General features: G+C 42.8%; 1 protein-coding gene across 2 annotated transcripts in view; it reads left to right on the plus strand.

Annotated features, from left to right (window-relative positions):
* PTBP2 (polypyrimidine tract binding protein 2) overlaps nucleotides 1-17,622 on the plus strand; it is a 137,638-nt gene that overhangs the window by 84,382 nt on the left and 35,634 nt on the right. For both annotated transcript variants that reach the window (XM_040359977.1, XM_040359979.1), the window contains exons 6-8: nucleotides 6,168-6,332; nucleotides 9,925-10,035; nucleotides 10,434-10,629. In XM_040359977.1, coding sequence (XP_040215911.1) covers nucleotides 6,168-6,332; nucleotides 9,925-10,035; nucleotides 10,434-10,629 — 472 coding nt within the window. The remainder of the gene's footprint in view (nucleotides 1-6,167; nucleotides 6,333-9,924; nucleotides 10,036-10,433; nucleotides 10,630-17,622) is intronic.

Consider the following 17,622-nt stretch of genomic DNA (forward strand, 5'->3'; position numbering starts at 1 on the left):
ACCGGGAAATCGTTTCTGCCATGTCATTGGACAGTGATCATGATGGATGCCAGCCTCTCCGGCTGGGGGGTTTCCTGTCAGCCCAGGGGCGCTGGACTCAGGAGGAGTCCCGCCTGCCGATCAATGTCCTGGAGCTCCGAGCGATCCGACTGTGCCTCTCCAAGTGGTCTCTGGGTCAGGATCCAGTCCGACAACGCCACGGCCGTGGCGTATGTCAATCATCAGGGGGGGCACACGGAGCTCGACCGCAGCGACAGAAGTCGCGCACATTCTCCGGTGGGCCGAAAGATACGTTCCGGCTCTGTCGGCCATGTACATTCTGGGGGTGCAGAACTGGCAGGCCGACTACCTAAGTCTCCAAACGCTTTTCGGTGCTTCAAGAGGCTCCGTTTGAGGACATTCGAAAGATTCCTTTGTTGACTCTGTCCCAGAAGGTGGTTTTTCTGGTGGCAATTACTTCGGTCAGACGGGTATCTGAACTGGCGGCCTTGTCTTGCAAGGCTCATTTCTTGGTCATCCACAAGGATAAGGTGGTGCTGTGGCCGCAGCCATCATTTTTTCCAAAATTTGTTTCGGCTTTTCACATTAATGAGGACCTTGTTTTGCCATCCCTATGTCCTCGGCCGAAGAACCCGAAGGAAGCCACGTTGCATTCCTTGGACGTGGTTCGAACCCTACGGGTGTACTTGTCTGCTACGGCTCCGTTTCGGAAGTCGGATTCACTGTCATGTGTCGGTGACTGGTCCTAAGAAAGGTCTGGCGGTCTCGTCGGCCACCATTTCTAGGTGGATCAGACAGGTCGTGCTCCAGGCCTATGCCCTAAAGGGGCGGGCGCCTCCCTTTTCAGGTAATGGCGCATTCGACCAGGGCGATTGGTGCCTCCTGGGCTTTCCGCCATCAAGCATCTGTTTTTACAGGTGTGTAAGGCAGCGACCTCGTCGTCAGTCCACACCTTCTCAAAGTTTTACAAGGTGGATGTGAGTGCATCTTCGGATGCCTCCTTTGGCCGCAAGGTGTTACAGGCGGCTGTTTAGGGTTGAAGTTCCTCCGTTGAGGAGCTCTGGTTTGTTTGGGGTGAAGCATGGTTTGCTATGTTTTTTCCCATCCCTCCAAAAAATTTTGACACTGCTTGGGGACGTCCCTAAGGTCAATGCTGCCATGAACGGAAGAGAAAATAGGATTTTTGTACTCACTGTAAAATCCATTTCTCTGAGTTCATGGACGGACACAGCACCCACCCCTCCTTTGTACTGCTTGTTTACGAACTGAGGCTGGATGTTCCAGAGAGTTGGATGTACCCGGGGGACACGCCCCCTGGGAGGTGCTGTACTGAGAGAAGTGTTTTAAGTGCTGTTTTTTTCTGCCTAGTCTCTCCTGAAAGGAAGGTATATAACCCTAAGGTCAATGCTGCTGTGTACGTCCATGAACTCAGAGAAATGGATTTTACGGTGAGTACAAAAATCCTATTTTTCCGCACAAATAGAGCTTTCCTTGGGTGGTATTTGATCACCTCTGTGGCTTAGAATTTTTGGACTATAAACAAAAAGTGTAAATTTTGAAAAAACATTTTTTTACTTTTTTGCTATAATAAATACCCCAATTTGAAGAAAACAACCTTTTTTTTTTTTTCTCAGTTTAGGCCGTGATGTATTAAAAAAATGTGGTAAAAAATAAGCGTATATTGATTGGTTTGCACAAAAGTTTTTTTATAGCGCCTACAGAATAGGTTATTGATTTATGGCATTTTTATTATTAAGATTAAGGCCCCTTTCACACTGGGGCGTTATTCGAGCGAAGCCTCGTCTGCAATCCCAATGTGAGAGCCCTTTTACACTGCCAGAGCCCAAAAAACGATGGTAAAGCTCCGCTAAGACCCTAAAGTTTTAGGGCATTTTTGCAGTGCCTCAGTGTGAAAGGGCAAGGCGTTTTTACAGTGCTTTCAATTCATTTCAATGGAGAGGGGCGTTTTTGGAGCGTTTTTTTCAGCGACCAAAAGCTGCTCCAAAGATGCTGCTTGCAGGACTCAGTGTGAAAGGGTCCATTGAGATGCATGGAGAGCGTTTTAATAGCGCTATTTTTAACGCTAAAACGATGTAAAAACGCTTCGGTGTGAAAGGAGTCTAATGGCGGCAATTTTTTAATCTGGACTGCGACATTGCATCGGAGACACACAGATCCACATTCCTGCTCTGTCAGGAGCGATTGCCGGCGGACATCGCAGCCACCGGGAATGCGCATTGGCTCCTCAGTGACGCTGCGGGCACACGCCCCCCTGTTCCGGCAGGAAGCAGAGGACGTCAGGATGGGAGATCCCATCTGCAGATGTCATTTGACTATATGCCAGAAATTAAGTGGTTAAAGGGTTTTGGTAATAAGGACATATTGGCCAAAGTCATTTCATTAGTGGGAATGCTTAATAAGCATTCCCAGTATTGATATTCGTTTTTTATTATTAGTGGGAATGCTTAATAAGCATTCCCAGTATTGATATTCGTTTTTTATTATTAGTGGGAATGCTTTAATAAGCATTCCCAGTATTGATATTCGTTTTTTATTATTAGTGGGAATGCTTTAATAAGCATTCCCAGTATTGATATTCGTTTTTTATTATTCTTCTTCTTAATTAGTGGGAATGCTTTAATAAGCATTCCCAGTATTGATATTCGTTTTTTATTATTAGTGGGAATGCTTTAATAAGCATTCCCAGTATTGATATTCGTTTTTTATTATTCTACTTCTTAATTTTAATTTTAATTTTATTCCGTACGCTCTCATTGACCGTCATGTTAAAAATTTTAAAAATTTTCCTGCAAAACACACAAAGACGCTCTTTTCTAAATCGCTGGCATGGCCACAATTTTAAGTTTATCAACATAAATTTCATATCGATGCGTTCACAAGGGCTGTGTCTTTCAAACGGTGAAGTCGCTGTATCGATCGCATGTACGGTTGTGGATTTATTACGTTTTGTTTGAAGGCGTAATTAATGTATTGGTCTGTGAATTAAAAGGCGTTTGTAATGGAATTTCTTTCCATAAATAGCTTTCTACCTCAGTGCAATATTCCTCCTCACTGACCTGGGGGGAGGGGAAACCTCTTGAGGGGGGAGGGGCGACCAGGAAGTCGGCATACTCTCTACTTTGCAGATAGAGAAAGGAGCTGTGTGTCCTAAAGATACTGTAGTGGTTATGGTGAATGGCTTTGGTGCGGGCTCAGCAATTCAGCATTCCCACTCGCATTTTCCTCAGGGAATGCATTTTCTAGTTCTTCTTCTTAATTTTAATTTTATTCCGTACGTTTTTTGGCTCTGCGTAACTTCTGCATACTTTCAGCTATTGAGACCATTCAACTTTTAAAATGTTCATCTCGTTTAGCTAACGATGGGACTTCTTCAAGTTTTTTTGTACTATTTATACTTTTTAAAATATTAAGCTTTTAGACACTTTTTTTTAACATTAAAGTCAATGAGAACATCCTTTTTCCTGCTTCAAAACACACGTTCTGCCAAAAGTTTCAGCTCCTTCATACTTTCACTTACAGACACCAAACAAACTTTAAAGCGGTCACAAAATATTCAGCTATCCAAACATGACTTTTTAGATTGATATCTTTTACGGTTTTTGTGAAAACGCAATTTACGTTTAGTGATTTTTTTATCGGTTATAATGTAATCCTATGGAGCAGGTTTAGAGTGTGTCATGTGACCTTTAGAGTGGAGATCATCCACAAAAAATATTATCTTTAAAAAAAGGGGGAACAAATTGCTCTCACGCCCACAAGATCTACTTGTCATACACAATTTATATATCAAAACGTAGGTATGCTTGTCTGGTTTCAGGCAATGTTATCAGTTTTGTGATACGTATTTTATTTTTAGTTCCAGGAGCTTCTAAAGAACAAGAGGGACAAATAAACTCTCGTTGACACTCATGTTAAAAAGACTTTAAAATGTTTCTGCAAAACACACAAAGACGCTCTTTTCTAAATCGCTGACATGCACAGATTTTTAAGTTTATCAACATAAATGTTATACCGATTTGTTCACAAAAGCCTTGTGTTTCAAACGGTAAAGTCGCTGTATCGATCGCATGTACGGTTGTGGATTTATTACGTTTTGTTTGAAGGCTTCGATAACTGATTTTGTGTGTGGATGAAAGCGTTTCTAATGGTATTTTGATTCCCTAAATGGCTTTCCTTACCTCAGTGCAGTCCTCCTCCCCCACCTCATGTGGAGAAAGCCTCTTGAGGGGGGAGGGGCGACCAGGCAAGTCAGGACACTCTCTATATTGCAGATAGAGAAAGGAGCTGTGTGATATTAGGCTTTATAAGTACTGAAGGAACACTGCTTGTATGTCCTAAAGATACTGTAGTGGTTATGGTGAATGGCTTTTGTGCGGGCTCAGCAATTCAGCTATTCAGCATTCCCACTCGCATTTTCCTCAGGAAATGCATTGTCTAGTTCTGGAAATGATCACTATTAAGAATTCTGTTTAAACATAGTGGTTAATCGTGGGGTTAAAATAGGGACATAGTGTTTGTAGCAACTAGCAGTAAACCCATATGGACCTGGAGTAATTGAACGTTTTAAGACCCCTTTCACACTGAGGCGCTTTGCAGGCGATATAACGCTAAAAATAGCGCCTGCAAAGTACCCTGAAAAGGCTGCTGCTGTCTCTCCAGTATGAAAGCCCTGAGGGCTTTCAAACTGGAGCGGTGCGCTAGCTGGACGTTAAAATAAGTCATGCTAGCAGCATTTTTGAAGCGGTAAAGGAGCGATGTGTATACCGCTCCTGCCCATTGAAATGAATGGGCACCGCGGCTATACTGCTGGCAAAGCCCTGCTGCAGCGGCGCTTTGCGGGTGTTTTTAACCCTTTTCCGGCCGCTAGCGGGGGTTAAAAGCATACCCCCGATAATAGCGGTGCTTTGCCACAGACGCCCCAGTGTGAAAGGGGCCTAAGGATTTTATTACTCAGAGTATTTCTTCCTTTGCAAAGGGTGCATCAAAGATTGGTATTGAGAAGATAACAGGGAAGGGAGGTTAGCCAATTGAGTGATGCCTGTGGGGGTGGACAAGTAAAGTTGAATAAACGTTTTCAAAAATGACAAGGACTTTGATCCTTTCTTTGTCAGCGGGCGAATGTACAAAATCAGCAGGGGATCAAGTACCCTTTTCCCCTCACTGTACATGGTAATTGCATAGAAATATTTATATATATATTTTTTTACCATTTTACTAATTTGGGCAAGTTTTCCTTTTATCATTAAAAGAAAAAAGAATCAAGAGATATCCATTTCCACAAAATCAAAGCCTAATCTGTCATGTAAAAAAAAAAAACAATGTATAATCCACCAGGATACACGTAGTTGTTGCAATTTGTACACTTTTTTTTTTTTACCAACACATATCAGAGTGGCAAAATTGGGCTTGGATGTTGAGGTTTGTTTTGACCCTGGTCATGAAGGGGGTAAACGAGCCCTGCAATAAATCTGTGAAAAATTGCAACATGTTAAAGTATGTGGAGATCTATATAACCCAACCTTTGTGCTCCTTAAAACACACTGATATTACTCTTCAACTTATAAAGGGATCTGTTGATATTCAGAATGAATAAATACCCGATGTTGTCCATACATGTAATTTCCTACATGTATATCGGATTCTACCTGTCAATTGTTTAATACTAACAGAAATGAAAATTGTTGCTTTGTAGGGTAGTTCTTGTTTTGAGGCTTCTGCCCTTTGGAGCTGTTATAGAAAGTGGCACAGAACTGGAGCTGTCACTCATAACAACCAGATTGTGCTGTGAAAGTGAAACGGGCAATTTTCTGAACAGAATGACTTGGGTTTTTCTCTGGTTTTCATGAATCAGCCAATTTTTAGGTCACAGTGCAACAAACAGGACAGCTGTCAACTGAACTGCTATGGATGCCGGAAGGAAGCGAAGTGTGAAAACCTGCAGTGATTGTTCTTTTAGTCCTGTTTTTTTTTTTTTTTCTCTGCATAGTTTAATTTGCAGCATTTGGAAACTGATGAGAATTTAAAAATGTTCTGTGTGACACAGCTTACAGTAGTTCATCTTTTATTTCTATACACATGCAGTGCGTTTTTCTCTTTGCCACTACTGTTTTGGAAGTTCTGTGAGTGTTTTTTCGTTTTTGTTTTAGCGTGCTCAAGCAGTGCTTCAGGCTGTATCTGCAGTTCAGACTACAAATTCTGCTGTGGGTACTACTGCAGGAAGTGAGACCACAGTTTCCTCAGCACAGAGCCCTGTCCTAAGAATAATTATTGACAACATGTACTACCCTGTCACCCTTGACGTCCTTCATCAGGTAGGTGAAAGTGAATCCTAATGGGCCAGTAAAGATAAAGTAATAAACTAGGGCTGAAACAATTAATAAATTATGAAATTAATCGATTACTATTTTCATAATCAATCGGCCAGTAACATAATGGGTTAAAAAAATGAAAATTAGCCCTTTATAGAGTAAATAATCACTACTGTTAATATAATATTAATACAAAAAATCTTTGTACATTCACTGAATGAAAGAATGTTTTGAAATTTTCACTTGCTTTTTAACATTGTTTTAAAATGATTGTAATTTCTGAACGAAAACCACATACGCTGTCTGAAAATTCCTTTCACCAAGACGTTATCTACTATTTCGAAACTTCCCCATCACTGTGGTTGAAAACAAATGTCGATTTGACCCCATTGACGATTAGAAAGTCGAACAAATGCTTTTTTTTAAGGTTATTAACCAATTAATCAAAACAATAATTGGCCAACTAATCGATTATGAAAATAATCGTTAGTTGCGACCCTATACTAAACAACGTGTATAGAGTGTACTAATAACATTCACAAAAGACAATAAGTAACGTCACTAGCACTTAGGATTTCTGTAGGAGGCTTGTTAAACACTGTGCAACAGCCTGTAGTGAAACTGCAAAGACAATAAACTATTACTATATTAGAAAAGCACACGTATACAGTACAAAAGTCATTTGGAAATGTGTAGATTTATTTAGGGTTAACTGATGCACAAACATCATAAACTTGGTCTTGTAGCCGAAAGGTTAACTTGAGTTAAGTGCAGTGGAAAGACTAGAGTGGCTCCTTCCCGAAGGGGCACCAGTCTTTCCGCTGAACCCACAAAGTTAATCCTTCAACTACCAGACCGAGTTTATGATGTTTTTGTATTTCTTAATCCTAACTCCACCAGGGCATTTCTAAAAGACATATACAGTATTTAAAAAAGTGAGTAAACCCCTTTATATGTTTGTAAATTTTTATTTTATTTTTTTCATGTAACAATGAAGAAATTATACTGAATGTACAGCTTGTATAACAGTGTCAATTTGCTGTCTCCTCAAAATAACGCAACACACAGCCATTAATGTCTAAACCGCTGGCAACAAAAGTGAGTATACCCCTAAGTGAAAATATCCAAATTGGGCCCAATGTGTCAATATTGTGTGTGGCCACCATTATTTTCCAGCACTGCCTTAACCCTCTTGGGCATGGAGTTCACCAGAGCTTCACAGGTTGTCCTCTTACATTCTTCCATGATGACATCACGCAGCTGGTGGATGTTGCGCTCCTCCACCTTCCGTTTGAGGATGCCCCACAGATGCTCAATAGGGTTTAGGTCAGGAGACCTGTTTAGCCAGTTCATCACATTTAGCCTCAGCGTCTTTAACAAGGCAGTTGGTCGTCTTGGAGGTGTGTCTGGGGTCGTTGTCATGTTGGAATACTGCCCTCCGGCCCAGTTTCCTAGGGGAGGGGATCATGCCGTGCTTCAGTATGTCACAGTACATGTTGGCATTCATGGTCCCCTTAATGAACTGTAGTTCCCCAGTGCCAGCAGCACTCATGCAGCCCCAGACCATGACACTCCTACCACCATGCTTGTCTGTAGATGCGCTTGTCTTTTGTACTCTTCACCTGGTTGCCACCACACATGCTTGACACCATCTGAACCAAATAAGTTTGTCTTGGTCTCAGACCACAGGACATGGTTTCAGTAATCCATGTCCTTAATCTGCTTGTCTTCAGCAAACTGTTTACAGGGCTTTCTTGTGCATTATCTATAGAAAAGGCTTCCTTCTGGGATGACCGCCATGCATACCAATTTGATGCAGTGTGCGGTGTATGGTCTGATTACTGACAGGCTGAACCCCACCCCTTCAAGCTCTGCAGCAGTGCTGGTAGCACTCATACGTCTCTTTCCCAAAGGCAACCTCTGGATATGGCGCTGAGCATGTGCACTCAACTTCTGTGGTTGACCGTGGTGAGGTCTGTTCTGAGAGGAACCTGTCCTGTTAAACCGATGTATGGTCTTGGCCACTGTGCTGCAGCTCAGTTTCAGGGTCTAGCCAATCTTCTTATAGCCTAGGCCATCTTTATGTAGAGCAGTGGTTCTCAACCGTGCTAGTGCCGTGACCCCTTGATACATTTTCCAAAGTTGTGGGGACCCCTAACGGCAAAATTATTTTCATATCGTGGGTTGTCAGCACCCAAGGCAAGCCAAGTAATTTGCGCCCCTAACCCACGGACATTTAGCGCTCCTAACCCACGGACATTTAGCGCTCCCTGGGTCCCTTCCACTCGTACAGTATTAAAACCCCTTATGATACATTTTGGGCTGTACCACTCTTTCTCTTTGTTCTCCTTTCTTTCCCTTTTATCTCTTTATATCCTGATTTCTTGTTTTTTTCTCCCCATCCTATTCTTTCTCTCCCTTTTTTTTCTTTGTTCCTCCCCCTCTTTTTCTCTCCTTTCCATGTATTCTCTATTTGTATTCCTTCTCTTTACTCCTTGGTGGAGGGAATGAGATTAGCGGCAGTACTGGTGGGAGGTGGGATCAGTGGTAGTGCTGGTGAGGGGTGGGATCAGTAGCAGTGCTGGTGGGGGGGGGGGGATCAGTGGCAGTGCTGGTGAGGGGTGGGATCAGTGACAGTGCTGGTAAGGGGTGGGATCAGTGGCAGTGCTGGCAGGGAGTTGGGATCAGTGGCAGTGCTGGCGGGGAGTTGGGATCAGTGGCAGTGCTGGCAGGGAGTTCTGATCAGCCAACTTAGGTGCTCTTGATCAAGGTCATCTGCTGATCTGAGAACTGTAGTGGGGACTTTTAATGGCAACTATAATCACAGGTAGTGTTACTCATTGTGTTTCTGGCTCCGTCGCAAAAAGGCTAGGAGAGTGGTGCAGGCTTCAGGAACAGCCCAGGATTCGGTGACCCCTGGCAAATCGCCATTCGACCCCCAGGTTGAAAACCACTGATGTAGAGCAACAATTATTTTTGTCAGATCCTCTGAATTCTTTACCATCAGGTGCCATGTTGAACCCCCAGTGACCAATATGAAAGTGAGAATGATTAACATATTTTACACACCTGCTCCCCATTCACACCTGAGACCTTATAACACTAATGAGTCACATGACCCCGGGGAAGGAAAATGGCTAAATGGGCCCAATTTGGACATTTTCACTTAGGAGTGTACTCGCTTTTGTTGCCAGTGGTTTAGACATTAATGGCTGTGTTGAGTTCTTTTGAGGGGAATGCAAATTTACACTGTTATACAAGCTGTACACACACTACTTTACATTGCAGCAAAGAGTGTAATCTTTTCAGTGTTACATGAAAAGGTATAACAAAATATTTACAAAAATGTGAGGGGTGTAATCACTTTTGTGAGATACAGTATGTATATGCACTTTGCTATTGTTGTAATAGTTTATTGTCTCAGTAATTACATTCACAGTCTTTAGTGAAAACTTCAGAGCATTTAGGTAATTTGAAACTTCTGTCGGTTACATTTTTTATGTTGATGAAAGTGGTTCCAAGTCAGAGTATAAGCTGCATGGAATTGTACTTACCCCTTTAAAAGAAAACTGTGATGCTCTTGTTTTTGACTCAGATATTTTCAAAGTTTGGTACTGTTTTGAAGATAATCACTTTTACGAAAAACAATCAGTTTCAAGCCCTTCTGCAATATGGAGACCCAGCTAATGCACAACAAGCAAAAATGGTAAGTACAACCTTTGCAGCAAACTATTTAAAGTGAACCCAACCTGGTTAAGGCCAATTGGAAAAATAGGCAAGATGTATGATAATACTTTTGTTGGTTTTTTCCTTTGGGGAAATAGTTTCTTCTTATTACTAATGTTGGCCTGTTTTATACAAGAAAAATGTTCTAATAAAGAATAAATATAAAAAAAAAGGAGCGCTGGAGGGGGACCCGGGGAAAGGAGGATCCAGGGCTGCTCTGTGCAAAACCATTGCACAGAGCAGGGAAGTATGCCATGTTATATAAAAAATAAAGTGGGCCTTTTAGAATCATTTTAAGGTTTGTTAACTAAATTGCATGAAGTTTTTGTTTCTTGATGTTTGCTGTTTTTCATATATATTTTGTTTTCTATTTATTAGGCACTAGATGGCCAAAATATCTACAATGCCTGCTGCACCCTTCGGATTGACTTTTCAAAACTGGTAAACCTAAACGTAAAATATAATAATGACAAAAGTCGGGACTATACTCGTCCAGACCTGCCATCAGGAGATGGGCAGCCTGCATTAGACCCAGCTATTGCTGCAGCATTCGCAAAGGAAACCTCACTTCTAGGTATACATGATCCTCTTTCCAATATCCCACAGCAGCTCTGCTGCAGATATGGTTTATTTTAATAAGCAGATGCTTAGAAGTTCCATATTCCCATGGAATGTGCTTTTCTGTTTAAGGTATTGCTGGAGCTCTGTCTCGGGCTCCTGCAGCATTCTCCTAATATGGTGGTGGTGATGGCTGCTTACATAAATAATGAGAAGGATGTGAGTAACTCAGTGCATCTGTGAATACTCGCATCTGATTGCCTTGTGACAGAAAATTTTAAACAGTGGCTAGTATGCACTAATTGTTCTAAATTGTTTACCTTGCTGTAACTTTGGCTGTACTCCTAGCAGTTTTCTAGCACCAAGGCAAAGTAACATCATCTCGGCCATATAAATATAATATAAACAGTTTTTGCCATGATCCTATCCTTTTATTTTTCAGTAGAAAACATGTTAAGTGTATGAAATAATTTTACAGGATGATCTAGTACTTGTTTTTACACCTGCGTTTTAGACCCCTATCCTTAAAGGTCTCAATATGTCATCCCTCGATGCAGCAATATCAAAAGCACTGTTTAAGGCCAAGAAGTAGATATTTATCCACTTGAAAACCCCTAAACCTCCTCCCTCCTTAAAGCGGAGGTTCACCCTAAAAACAAGTATATACCATTCAATCCAGAATACTGCCGACATGTACAGTATGCTGTTTTTTTTTTTTTTTTTCGGTTTACATACCGTAGTATAGGTATTTTCCCCCCGGCTTCCTGGTAGTGAATCCCGCGGGAGTGGGCGTTCCTATTCAGAGACTAGTGATTGACGTATGACAAAAGCTTCACCCCCGGCGCATAATGCGCATCACCATTTTCCAAAAAAAGCTGAACGTCGGTGCGCAGGCACCGTATAGAACCGACTCGCAGTTCGGCGTCTTTCGGAAACTGGTGACGTGTATTATGCGCCAGGGGTGAAGCTTTTGTCATACGTCAATCACTAGTCTCTGAATAGGAACGCCCACTCCCACGGGATTCACTACCCGGAAGTCGGGGGGGGGGGGGGGGAATACCTATACTACGGTATGTAAACCAAAAAAAAAAAAAAAACAGCATACTGTACATGTCGGCACAGTATACTGGATTGAATGGTATATACTTGTTTTTAGGGTGAACCTCCATTTTAAGTAACCATATTAATGTCAGGATCAGACTGTAGATGCTTTATATATCTGCTGAAGCAACATTTAACAGCCTTTGGGTTGATTGTGTGAACCAGGGCTATAACCATGTTTTTTTTTTTCTACTCAAGTTAATCTTTAAAAAAAAAAAAGTGTATGAATTTGCTGTGTGTGTGTAACCAGCACTTCACTTTTTGTTGTCTCTGGATTTTAGAAATTATGTGGGGAATTAATCAAAACTGGAACTAGAATTTGGAGCACTTGTGCATGACAGCCAATCGGCTAATAACTTTCATTTTTAAAGCTTAACTGAACACGTGAAGAGAGAAGCGAATTGGTTGCCATGCACAGCTGCTCCATTTTTGATAAATGAGAGCTGATTGTGGGGAATTGACACACCCCGCTTCACACAGGAACAGAGCAGGGGGGCTTCAATCACCTGGAGGTCCTTCACTGTCACCTTTTTTCTCTTGATGTCAGGAAAACTTGTCAGAAATTACTCTTGCTGATAGTAGAGGAACAAAGCAGCAGACAGAAATTATACTTAATCCTCGTACACACGATCAGATTTTCTGTAGACAAAGCCATCAGACTTTTGTCCAAAGGGCATTGGTCAAATGGCACACATTGTCGTCCAACAAACACGAACGTAGTGACGTACAATGTGAAATGTCAGCTCTTTAGCGCCCCCCTTTCGGCACCTTCTGTTTATGTAGGGTTTTGAGCATTGATTCTGAGCATATGTGTTTGTACTTTTGTCTGATGAAAAATCTGACAACAGACCGTTGTCCATGGAAAATTTTATAAGCCTGCCATCCAACATTTGTCAACGGAAAATCTGACAACAATTGTCTGACGGAGTGTAAAAAGTCGGATTTTCGGCCAACAGACTGTCTTCACACAATTCCCATCGAAAAATTTGATGGTGTGTACGAGGCTTTAGTGCTCTGGACTGAGACACGTACACACTATAGAGGGATATGCTTTGTTCATATTTCATGTCTAAGGTTTACAGACACTTTTAAGTTATGTTTTCTTTAAAAAAAACAAAAAAGTGTGAAACAGAAAATATATTTCATATTCTAGGTTCTTCAAAGTAGCCACCTTTTGCTTTGATTACTGCTTGGCACACTCTTGGCATTCTCTTGATGAGCTTCAAGAGGTAGTCACCTGGCGCAGCACCCCGTCACTCTCCTTCTTGGTCAAATAGCCCTTACACAGCCTGGAGGTGTGTTTGGGGTCATTGTCCTGTTGAAAAATAAATGATGGTCCAACTAAACGCAAACCAGATGGAATAGCATGCCCCTGCAAGATGCTGTGGTAGCCATGCTGGTACAGTATGCCTTCAATTTTTATTAAATCCCCAACAGTGTCACCAGCAAAGCACCATCACACCTCCTCCTCCATGCTTCACGGTGGGAACCAGGCATGTAGAGTCCATCCGTTCACCTTTTCTGCGTCGCACAAACACACGGGGTTGGAACCAAAGATCTCAAGTTTGGACTCAGACCAAAGCACAGATTTCCACTGGTCTAATGTCCATTCCTTGTGTTCTTTAGCCCAAACAAGTCTCTTCTGCTTGTTGCCTTTCTTTAGCAGTGGTTTCCTAGCAGATATTCTACCATGAAGGCCTGATTCACACAGTCTCCTCTTAACAGTTCTAGAGATGTGTCTGCTGCAAAAGGTGGCTACTTTGAAGAACCTAAAATATGAAATATATTTTCAGTTTTACACTTTTTTGTTATGTATAATTCCACATGTGTTAATTCATAGTTTTGATGCCTTCAGTGTGAATCTACAATTTTCATAGTCATGAAAATAAAGAAAACTCTTTGAATGAGAAGGTGTGTCCAAACTTTTGGTCTGTACTGTATATAGATAGATACATGTATACATATATTCTTTGTATCGTGTTTTTTTTTTTCTGTACATTTTAAATAAGAGACCACATTAATTTGAATCAAATGCCACCAGAATGTTGGTGCAGACACTCGGTAATGCTTGCTTATATGCCCAGTTACCTTTCAGAGCACCCTGCAAATCATCTTCTAATATTTTGATTCTTGACCCTCACAATGGGGCAAGGAGGCCAACATTCATTTTGTTGTACCTCAGCGTACAAAAGAGTCCACATGGAAATTGATGTATTAAGACACCCTAGAGCAGGGGTGGCAAATACAAGGCCCACGGGCCAAATCCGTCCTGCCGGACCTTGTAATGTGGCCCGCACAACAGCCTCCTCATTTTGCCAGGTTGGGATTCCAGCGAGCGAGGGGCGCGGCCAGTCTGAGTACAGGCATTAACATATTCCCCTTACTGTGCCGCTCTGTCTGCGCACCCGCCTCCAGCGCTGCGTCTCATGCTGCCACTCTGGTCTCCGCCTCCACCGCCGCCTCCGTTGTTTCTGCAGCCATGTTGACTTACAATGCCGCTCTGGTGTCCGCCTCCTCCTTCGCCCTATCACCGCCGCCTCCGCTCTTTCTCCAGCCATGTCGTCTTACAATGCAGCCCTGTCTCCGCCTCCACCACCGCCCCGTCTCCACCTCCAACCCGCCTCCCCGGTCCTTCCAGCCAGCGATGCCAGCTTTTTTGCATGCCACTGACTGTTCATAGTGGCAGAGATTGCTGGCAGTTTTTTGGGCATCCCCCCCCCCCCCGCCCCATCCAGCGGGCTGTGCCCTCTGGCTGGTCCAGGTAGGAAAGAGTACAGATGTGAGGAATTTTTAGGCGCAATCCTGACCCATGCATGTAGCGCAATCCTGACCCCTGCACTGTATACGTAGCGCAATCCTGATCCTGGCACTGTATACGTAGCGCAATCCTGACCCATGCACTGTATACGTAGCGCACCCGGCCCTTTGAGGGTAACCATACTGCTGATGCGGCCCCCGATGAATTTGAGTTTGCCACCCCTACCCTAGAGGGTAACTCGGATGTACTGAAACCTCTGGAGACCCAAATAAGCATTGAGCTAGACTGTATATAGCAGGCACAATCAGATGCCTACTTAATGGATTGCCTTTTTGCTGGTGTACCCCCAAATACTGGGCTCTCTGATATTCCGCCAGTTTTATAGTTTGGGTACTTTCTGCCCATTCCTGCACCTATTGGTATGTTAGGTTAGCTCATCGGTGATGAGCCCATGCTGAGGTGCAGGAGAAGGTGATCAAAACTAGTGACTGCAGGAGCTGGGTTTTAAGTTGATATGCAGTGATGTAGAGCTGCACAATTAATCGTCAAGAATCGTTATCGCAATCTTTTTTGTTGCAATTCTTGACACAGGGTTTCACAATCTTTGACAGAATTTTCTCTCTGCACTTTGGTATGCAAAAAATTTCCTTTCTGCTCTCAGCCAAAAGTCAAAGTCTGGGCAGCCTGCCAAGTTTTGAAAACATTCTTTATCAGTGGAAAGTTAAGTCTAAACATTGAATCACATTGACTTGTACATCAAAGGAATAAACTTCTGTATGTAAATTAGGAACGTTTAACCACTTAAACACCAAACCTTTTTCTGACAGCTCTTTTCAAGTTAAAATCATTATTTTTTTTTTTGATAGAAAATTTCTTAGAACCCTCAAACATTATATAATTTTTTAGTAGAGACCCTAGAGAATAAAATGGCTATTGCTGCAATATTTTATGTTGCACTGTATTTGCGCAGCAGTCTTTTTCAATGCAATTTTTTTTGGAAAAAAATGTCTTTAATGAATTTAAAAAAAAACTAGCCAGTAAAGTTAGCCCATTTTTTTTTGTACAAATGTAAAAGATTTTACGCCGTGAGAATCGTGATCTTCATTCTAAGCAAAAAAATTGTGATTCTCATTTTGGCCAGAATCGTGCAGCTCTACATTGGTGGTCTGGTATTTGAAGGCTGTCAGTTGTTTTAGAAGAAAAGCATCCCAGGATGGAGACAACTAGGAGTACCCACTTGCAAAGACTGAGGGGGTAATCCACAAAAGGGATACGCCGGCGTATCTACTGATACGCCGTCGTATCCCTGTTTCTATCTTTGGAACTGATCCACAGAATCAGTTTCCAAGAGATAGACAGAAGATCCGACATGTGTAATTGAATTACACTGTCGGATCTTAAGGATGCAATTCTAGGCCGGCCGCTAGGTGGCGAGGCCATTGCGGCCGGCCTAGAATATGCAAATGAACACTTATGGCGATCCACGAACGCTCCGACGGGCCCGACGCTCTAATGCTACGTCGAGTTACGCCGTGTAAAAATAGGGCTGAGTCCTATTTAACTAAGCCCTATTAAGTATGGCCGTCATTCCCGCGTCGAAAATTCAAACTCTACGTCGTTTGCGTAAGACGTCCGTGAATGGTGCTGGACGCCATTTACGTTACCGTCTAAGCAAATGACGTCGGAGCGACGTCAGTTAGCGCAATGCACGTCGGGTAAGTTACCAGACGGAGCATGCGCAGTACGTCTGGCGCGGGAGCGCGCCTAATTTAAATGGGACTCGCCCCATTAGATTCGGCGCGCCTTGCGCCGGACGGATTTGAGTTACACCGCCGCAAATTTCCAGGTAAGTGTGTTGTGGATCGATACCTAACTTAGGAAATTTGCGGCAGTGTAACTTAAATCACTTAAGTTACGTTGCGCTGCGGGGCTGTGGATTTGTCCCTGAGCTAGTATTTTTTTTTTTTTTTATCTTGGTTATAGGTTCACTTTAAAGAGGAAGGGAAGATTACACACTTTATTTATAAGAGAGCAAAACAGAAATGACATGCAGTGTTCTTGCCTTTTTTATACCTTTTGCATATTGCTGCTTTTTTTTTTTTTTTTGTCCTGATGTTTTTCAATTGAAATAAATAGAAACAATTAACATGTTTTTGTTTCCCCAACATAGGACGCGCACATTGAGGTGTATTGACACACATTTTAACTTGCATTATAACATTCATTGCAAAATCTCAAAACTGTAGATTTCGATTAAAGCTGGCCCCTACATGATTGTAATTTCAGCCCATTGCTGTTGAATTGGCTGGAAATTGAGCGATTGCATGTGTCAACATCACCCCCTCAACAAAATTTGATTTTAAAAGCAGTCACTGTGTGGGTATTCAGGCAGTGGATGCGCATGCGATGTAGTTGCCAGATTGTCTTCAAATATCTCCTTAACCATGTAGGTTAAAGAGATATTGCAAACACCTACAGGTAAGCCTTAATGTAGGCTTACTTGTTGGTGAAAGTATATCATCAGAGGGTTTACAACCACTTTAAGGGCAGATTTACACTGATGCGATGCGGGAACCAGCACGATTACAGCACTGCTTCCCACATCTCTCCCGCAGGCAGTTCACACAGCCTTTTGCGAGCCGCTGCGGGGGTTATTACATTGTTAAAGCGGAGGTTCACCCTCAAAACGAAGTTTACTGCATTTATACACTTCAGGCCATTAAAGATTGATGTTGTTTACATTTTTTGTCCACGATGCTCCCTTACCTCTAATCTGCTCCACTTCCGGGTATTCATCCCTACGGGGAGTGGGCGTGTTGCTCTTTTCCCCGACCGCTCTGTGCATTGTGGGAGCAGATTGTATGGTGTCCAGGGAGTGACGTTCAGGCCAATCACAGCACATCCTCAGAAATAGCTAGGCGTCTGGTCTCGCGCTAGCTGGGCTGTCACGTGACGCGGAGGCGGGTCACGTGACTCGCAAAGCGCTGATAGAGAACCACTAGTGTGATGGACACAGCGGGGCGTGTCCTTTTCAGGACGCCGCCCGCCGTTGTGATGGTAACTGTGCAGTGTTGACGGCGCGGCTCGCCGCCAACACTGCGCATGCACGGGATTACGCGGTGAATGCTGGGAGATCAGCATTCACCGCAT

The sequence above is a fragment of the Rana temporaria genome, chromosome 7, assembly GCF_905171775.1.
Source record: "Rana temporaria chromosome 7, aRanTem1.1, whole genome shotgun sequence".
Taxonomy (NCBI): domain Eukaryota; kingdom Metazoa; phylum Chordata; class Amphibia; order Anura; family Ranidae; genus Rana; species Rana temporaria.